The sequence below is a fragment of the Theropithecus gelada genome, chromosome 14 (assembly GCF_003255815.1).
Source record: "Theropithecus gelada isolate Dixy chromosome 14, Tgel_1.0, whole genome shotgun sequence".
Classification (NCBI taxonomy): domain Eukaryota; kingdom Metazoa; phylum Chordata; class Mammalia; order Primates; family Cercopithecidae; genus Theropithecus; species Theropithecus gelada.
This window is the reverse complement of record NC_037682.1, coordinates 110,504,213-110,512,195: the sequence shown is the minus strand read 5'-3', so window position 1 is coordinate 110,512,195 and position 7,983 is coordinate 110,504,213. Positions and strand designations below refer to the sequence as shown.

Below are 7,983 nucleotides of genomic sequence, written 5' to 3'. Positions count from 1 at the left end.
TCACAGATTCCTTTTATTTATTTATTTATTTATTTATTTTTTGAGGCGGAGTCTCGCTCTGTCGCCCAGGCTGGAGTGCAGTGGCCGGATCTCGGCTCACTGCAAGCTCCGCCTCCCGGATTTACGCCATTCTCCTGCCTCAGCCTCCCGAGTAGCTGGGACTACAGGCGCCCGCCACCTCGCCCGGCTAGTTTTTTGTATTTTTTAGTAGAGACGGGGTTTCACTGTGTTAGCTAGGATGGTCTCGATCTCCTGACCTCGTGATCCGCCCGTCTCGGCCTCCCAAAGTGCTGGGATTACAGGCTTGAGCCACCGCGCCCGGCCTATTTATTTATTTTTAATTGGAGACAGGATCTTGCTCTGTCATTACTCAGGCTGGAGTGCAGTGGCACAATTATGACTCACTGCAGCCTTGACCTCCCGGGCTCAAGCAATCCTCCCACCTCAACCTGCCAAGTAACTGGGAGCACAGGCACATGCCACCACGCCCAGCTTATTTCTTTTTTGTAGAGAAGGGGTCTCGCCATGTTGCCCAGGCTAGTTTCCAACTCCCGGGCTCAAGTGATCCACCCACCTCTGCCTCCCCAAGTGCTGGGATTACAGGTGTAAGCCATCGTGCCCGCTCTTGTCTCACAGATACTAAACACAGAACGCTCAAACCTGCTACTCCTGCAGGCTTCATCTCCTCACCATTCACCTACTTGCTCAAACCAAAAACCTCAGTCATTCTTGTCGTTTCTTCTCCTGCAGTCAATACTATCGACTTGTTTTTTCTACCTCCATGATGCATCATCAAATTGTTCTTCTGCCTGTCTCCATCTCTACTGCCACTACTACTCCAACCGGTCTCATTTACCGCAGTCACCTCCTAATGGGTCTTCCTGCTTCCATGTTGGCTTTCCCCGACAAGCCACTGTCAATGAATGGCTAATTGTGATTAACAACAATGACAACAACAAACAGCTTAAGTAAGTTACTTCAATTACTTTTCACCATACTGGAAAAAAGTCCAAATGCCCCGTTATAGCCTAGAAAAGCCTACCCTGCGCCTCTCCCAGTTTCACCTTGGATCCTTCTGCCCTTGTTTAGTGTGTTCTGTCTTCCATGGTCTCATCCCCATTTGCTCAAAAGGCCAAGGTATGTCTCTACCTCCAGGGCTTTGTCCATTCTAACCCCTCTATTAGAATGCTTTTCCTCTGGCCTGGGGCGGTGGCTCACACTTGTAATCCCAACACTTTGGGAGGCTGACGTGGGTGGATCGCTTGACCTCAGGGAGGGTAGAAGACCAGCCTGGACAACATGGTGAAACCCTGACTCTACTAAAAATACCAAAGTTAGCAGGATGTGATGGCACGTGCCTATGGTCCCAGCTCCTCAGGAGACTGAGGCAGGAGAATTGCTTGAACCTGGGAGTGCAGTGAGCTGGGATTGCAATTCTGCCTAAAAAAAGAAAAATAACAAAGTAATCGATAAGTGAAAACTAGGTGCAAGTACAGGAGTTTATTAGAGAGCAAAGTGGGCAAAGGCAGATTTTTTTCCAAGTCCCATTTTCCCCAAAGGCTGTATTGTTTTGTACTTTCTTTCTGATCTGCTGCATTTTGGGATCCACTTGCAACTTAAACCTGATGTTGGCCAGGTGTGGTGGCTCACGCCTGTAATCTAGTACTGTAGGAGGCCGGGGCAAGTGGATTGCCAGAGCTCAGGAGTTTGAGACCAGCCTGGGCCACATGATGAAACCTCATCTCTAGTGAAATACAAAAATTAGCCAGATATGGTGGTGCACGCCTGTAGTCCCAACTGCTTGGGAGGCTGAGGCAGAAGAATCGCTTGAACCTGGGAGGCAGAAGTTGCAGTGAGCCGAGATTGCTCCATTGCACTCCAGCCGAGGCAACAGAGTGAGACTCCATCTCAAAAAACAAAAACAAAGCAAAAAAACCCTGATGTTAACAAGAATGTGCACAGTGATAAGGCTGTATACAAAGTGCAGATGAGGTGGACAAATTGAGGCGAAATCAGATGAAAGCAGAGCTTGGGACTCAGGACCCTCTCCTTCCTGGGAGCTGAATAGATTAGGGTGGTAGGAAAGAGGCTCTGGCTGCAGGAGAGCTCTGGGTGGGCCCAGAGCAACTGACCTGACCTGGTCTCCCTTACCCACTCCTTTAGTGGCTATCACTTAGAAATCAGTATCCAGGTCGGGTGCGGTGGCTCACGCTTGTGATCCCAGCACTTTAGGAGGCTGAGACAGGTGGATCAGGAGTTTGAGGTCAGGAGTTTGAGACCAGCCTGAACAATACGGTGAAACCCCATCTCTACTAAAAATACAAAAAAATTAGCCAGATGTGGTGGTGGATGCCTGTAATCCCAGCTACTCGGGAGGCTGAGGCAGGAGAATGGCTTGAACTCGGGAGGTGGAGGTTGCAGCGAGCAGAGATCGCACCATTGCACTCTAGCCTGGGCAACAAGAGCAAAACTCCATCTCAAAAAAAAAATTAGCCGGGTGTGGTGGTATGCACCTGTAGTCCCAGCTCCTTGGGAGGCTGAGGTGGGAGGATTGCCTGAGCCCAAGGAGTTCGAGGCTGTAGTCAGCTCACACCTGTAATCCAGCACTTTGGAAGGCTGAGCAATTGGACATCTATAAGCCAAAAATGAACGCTGACCATACAAAAATTAACTCAAGAGGCCAGGCGCGGTGGCTCACGCCTGTAATTCCAGCACTTTGGGAGGCCAAGGCAGGTGGATCATCTGAGGTCAGGAACTGGAGACCAGCCTGGCCAACATGGTGAAATCCTGTCTCTACTAAAAATACAAAAATTAGCTGGGCCTTGTGGTGCATGCCTGTAATCCCAGCTACTAGGGGAGCTGAGGCAGGAGGATCGCTTGAACCTGGGAGGTGGAGGTTGCAGTGAGCCAAGATTGTGCTATTGCACTCTAGCCTGATCAACAGCGCGAGACTCTATCTCAAAAACAAAACAAAACAAAAAAAACAAGTCACCTGCCGGGTGCAGTGGCTCACGCCTGTAATCCCAGCACTTTGGGAGGCCAAAGCAGGCGGATCACCTGAGGTCGGGAGTTCAAGATCAGCCTGACCAACATGGAGAAACCCCATCTCTACTAAAAAATACAAAAAATTAGCTGGGCGTGGTGGTTAAGGAGTATCAATTGAATGAATGTGTGGTGCTTACAGAATTGGCTGTTACAAACTGGCATCTCTCAGGATAATTTTTAAAGATGGAGTCTTGCTGTTGCCCAGGCTGGAGTGCAGTGGTGTGATCATGACTGACTTCGGCCTTAACCTCCCGTGCTCAAGGGATCCTCCTGCCTCAGCCTCCCAAAGTGCTGGATTACATGTGAGCCACTACACCCAGCCAAGATTATCTTCATAATTCAGGAAAATGGAAATTGCTCCAAGATGCTTTAGAAGGCTGTGCATTTTCCTCCTTTGAGGAAAGAAAACTACGGACTCCTTTTGCTGCACAGCAGGCACCTGCCCCATTGCCTCAGGAGCATCTGTAAGCTGAAGGCGTCCCATCTCCAACGTTGGAGTTGATCTCCACCTCCACCCTTAACCCCATCCTTAGAGACCCCCACCTCCATAGACACACACAGAAGGCTACTGAGGGTAAATTTAATAAAGCATTAGCTGGCTCCTGCTTCTTGGGGTTAAAGATCAAAGAGGAAGGGCATCACATCTGTAAGAAAAGGAGAGAGTTCAGGAGTTTATGCTTCACAGTTGCTGTTTCCTAGGCCTGGGATGCTCTCTCATAGCAAGTGATCTGCTGCTTTCACTCAAGGCTCAAATGCTGCCTCTTCTCTGAAGACTCCCTGCACTGCTCCAGGGAAAGTACAAGTACTCTTTGCACATAACCTCTATTAGTGTGCTTCTCATGTTGTGTGCTCACTATTGCCTAGGCTGCTGGGCTTGGTAAGGCCAGCTGCCCCTTAGTGTTTGCCCATGGATTCCTGGCACATCACGTCCCACATTGGTGGGGGAGGTCTCACCTCAGGCAGGCATCACCTGAAGGTCTCAGATCACTGCTAATTCCTGTTTCCTATAGAAGATGCCCCCCCGCCCCCCCACCACGGTGTGACCCAGGCTTCCACACTCAGTCTTGGGTCAGGATCCTCAGGTCTCCTCCCCTTGGGCCCACACACGACAAGTCTTCACACCTGGCTGGCTCATGCACTGCTGGATACTTTCCAGCCGAGTGGAAGCCAAGGCGCGGGCCTCCTCCGCAAAGCGGCGGTGTCCCTCCTCGGTCAACTTCCAGAGGCAAGATCGAGGCCGTGTGCTGGCCCCGCCCTGCATGCTGACAGGCACTTTCTCAAAGCTGTCTCGAAAACAGAGATTGTGACGGACAGTATTCTTCCAGCCTTCCGGGGCTGTCCGGAAAAAGGGGAAGTGTTTTCTGTGGACAGGGAGGAGAGGTAAGGAAAGGGATGTTATGTCTCGGGAATGCCCTTCTCTGGAGCATGTTCTACCCAGGGGCCAGGGGCTTCAGCCCCTCTACAGGGGGATAGTACCAAGTTGGCCTGGAGTTGCTCTTTGCTGACTGAGCACGTGGCAAAGCGTCCACATGGTGTGTGGCTCACCTGAACCCTCCCTCCCTCTGAGGGCCCAGGGCTTGGACCACAGCATGAACAAAGCAGAATCAGGCCAAGCATCTCCCATAAGAGGAATCTTGATTGAGGACGGAAACCACTTGAAAATGCCTATTCTGAGACATTAGGTACTTTTCCTAACACTGGGAAAGGGCCCAACAAACTCCCTTCCTCACACTCATGTGAGCAGGACTTTCTGAGCTAAATGGAAAACCTTTCTCAACTGGGTTCCCTGCGCCCCTGGGGGTGCAGGGAGCTGTGCCAGGCAGTCCAGTCCTAGCAGAAGCAGGTGGGAACTGTTGGGGAACCTGACTTTAGACTGGCTCATCTTCAGAGGATGGTGGAAAACTGTTACCTGACCCAAGTGAATTTATGTTTTAAAGGAGAACTATACCCAAAGAGCACTGAAAACTAGTTAAAAAGAAAAAAAAAAAAAAAAAGAAAAAGAAAAAAAGAACTAAAGTCATAAAAAGGTTGGAGCGTTCTTTAGATGTGAAAAGGGGTGGGAATGGATATGTTCCTGTACACATGTGGGCACAAATGCACCTGGGAAAAGGGAACTGGGAACATACTCGTCCTCTCAGACCCAGATAGGGAAACCAGGTCAGCAACCCAGGGCCTGGGATGGATTGGAAGGCATCAGCCCAGGGCCCTGGCCCCCACTTCCCCCTCCTCACAGGGCCCCCGGCACATACCGAGTGAAACTGTAGATCTGTTGCACGTTGAGGCCACAGGGGGGACTGTTTCTTAATGCCAGGGCAATTAGGTGGAAGTAATTGAGAGGGGGCCGGGACCAGAGCCTCCCCGCCTGGCTGCTGGCTTGCCGAAGCCTCCGACTCTGGAGGGGGGCCCTTTTGTGAGGGGATGGGAGAGCCACAGAGGAGCTGTCTTCCTGGTCCTCAGCCTCCTCCTCTTCTGTGAGCTAGAGGAGCACAGAGTAGGAACTGGTCCTGACTCCTCAGCCTCTACTCCAGGGTGCAGTGGCAGGAAGGGGGGGTGGTCTAAGGCCACCATCTGGGCTTCTCCCCAACCCAAGCATGAAGGTAATTTCTGAACCCATTCGCCTTTTGCTATGGCTAAGAGAGCAGAATTGTGATGGCTCTTCCCCATGCCCCTCACCTACTGCCCAAGTCCGGCTCCCACCCCCAGAGATCCATACCTCCCAGGTGCTGGGGGAAAAGGCAAAGCGCTTCCGAGGGGGAGACCACTTGCTGGAGGACCGGGACAGTGATTCCACCCCTGTGGCTTCTGAGCAGCTGGCATCTTCCTCCTTCTGTGGTGGCTGAGACAAGGGGAGTGTGCTTGTCAGATCCTCCCTCTTCCTAGGTCCTGGGACCTCCAGTTTTCCAGGGGGATACACGATGTTGGGGTTTACCCACATCCAGAGGTTGGGTTCATAATCTGGACCTGTGCAGAACAAAAGGAGATTGTGTGCCGCAGCCCACTGGCTTTGGGTGCCCCTGGTCTCCAGCCCAGGTCACAGAAACAGCTCAGAGAACTCAATACTTACCATCCTTATCAGGGTTGGGTTTTTTCTCTAGGGGTAATTTTGGTGGCTTAACAATTCGGAGTTTATACCTGGCAACTGGCAAAAAGAAAGAGAGAGTCAAAACATCCTAGGATATCCCTTTGTGACCTTAGGATCCTAGGCATTAAGGCTTCTCTGGGAGAAGGTATTGTGGGCCCTGCCTGGGGAGTTAACATCACATTGTACTTCTACTGGTTTTCCCTTTACCTCTCTGACCTTCTCATTCCCCTCTGCATTCTTTTCTTCTCACTCTACATATACTGTCCCTGAATTGATCTCCTGCATGCCCGTGGCTTCAGTTAACATCTATAAAAAAAATGTAGAGCTCTCAAATCTTCACCTCTAGCCTAGCATTCTGTGCTAGCCCTTAAGGAGAACTACTTACTGGATATCTTTACTTGGGTAGCCCACAGGCACTTCAGACGGCTTCTAAAACTGAATTCCATCTTGTTGCTCTTCCTCCTGTATTCTTGTTTTTTTCTGAGACAGGGTCTTGCTGTGTTGCACAGGCTGGAGTGCAGTGGTGTGCTCAAGAGATTCTCCCACCTCAGCCTCCCAAGTAGCTGGAACTACAGGTGCATGCCACTACGCCCCATTAATTTTTGCAATTTTTTTTTTTTTTTTTCCAGATGGAGTCTTGCTCTGTCACCCAGGCTGGAGTGTAGTGGCATGATCTTGGCTCACTGCAACCTCCGCCTCCCGGATTCAAGTGATTCTCCTGCCTCAGCCTCCCGAGTAGCTGAGATTACAGGTGCCTGCCACCACGCCCGGGTAATTTTTGTATTTTTAGTAGAGCTTTCACCATATTGGCCACGCTGGTGTCTAACTCCTGACCTCATGATCCACCAGCCTCAGCCTCTCAAAGTGCTGGGATTACAGGTATGAGCCACCGCGCCCGGCCTAATTTTTGTATTTTTTGTATAGATGAGGGTCTCACTATGTTGTTGCCTGGGCTGGTCTTGAACCCCTGGGCTCAAGCAATCCTCCTGTTCAGGTTCCCAAAATGGGATTACAGGCGTGAACCACCATGCCTAGCCTTCCTGTATTCTTTGTCTCAGCAAGTGGCACCACCATTAACTGGTTGTTCAGGACAAAAACTATTTTTGCCCCCTCACTGTCACTATGAGTGTCATTATATTACAGATGAATCTAGGCTTTTGTTTGGGAAATGACATACTTATCGGAGAGCTTAATTAGAGAGGATGCCTATTAGGTTGCTAATATTCAACATAGTACTCAAAAAAGGAAAAAGTAGCAAAAGATATAAACATAGGGTTTTTTTTTTTTTTTTGAGACGCGGTCTTGCTTGGTTGCCCATGCTGGAGTGCAGTGGTGTGACATTGGCTCACTGCAATCTCCACCTCCCAGCTCAAGCAATCCTCCCATCTCAGCTCTTAAATAAATAAAAAGACTTGAACAAAGACTTATAATACATACTATTAAGATGCCAGTTACCCTAAAATGAATCTATAAGTTTTATGCACATATTATAGTACAAAAATTAAAGTTTGGCCAGGTGCGGTGGCTGATACCTGTAATCCCAGCACTTTGGGAGGCCAAGGCAGGTGGATTACTTGAGGTCAGGAGTTCAAGATCAGCCTGGCCAACATGGCGAAACCCTATCTCTACTAAAAGTACAAAAAATTAGCCGGGTGTGGTGGTGCTTACCTGTAGTTCCAGCTACTTGGGAGGCTGAGGCAGGAGAATCACTTGAACCTGGGAGGCAGAGTTTGTAGTGAGCTGAGATCATGCCACTGTACTCCAGCCTAGGTGACAGAGCAAGACTCTCTTAAAAAACGTTCAAACATAGTAAAAATCACCATAAGCAAAAAAAAAAAAAAAAAAAAAAAAAAAAA

At 49.7% G+C, this 7,983-nt stretch overlaps 1 protein-coding gene across 1 annotated transcript in view; it reads right to left on the bottom strand.

The window, feature by feature from the left end:
* Window positions 1–3,614: 3,614 nt before the first annotated feature.
* FOXR1 (forkhead box R1) overlaps window positions 3,615–7,983 on the bottom strand; it is a 9,889-nt gene continuing 5,520 nt past the window's right edge. Inside the window, exons 2-6 of the mRNA XM_025357060.1 lie at window positions 6,110–6,184; window positions 5,759–6,006; window positions 5,295–5,521; window positions 4,168–4,406; window positions 3,615–3,689 (exon numbers count right to left, since the gene is read on the bottom strand). Coding sequence (XP_025212845.1) covers window positions 3,661–3,689; window positions 4,168–4,406; window positions 5,295–5,521; window positions 5,759–6,006; window positions 6,110–6,184 — 818 coding nt within the window. The 3' untranslated portion in view covers window positions 3,615–3,660. The remainder of the gene's footprint in view (window positions 3,690–4,167; window positions 4,407–5,294; window positions 5,522–5,758; window positions 6,007–6,109; window positions 6,185–7,983) is intronic.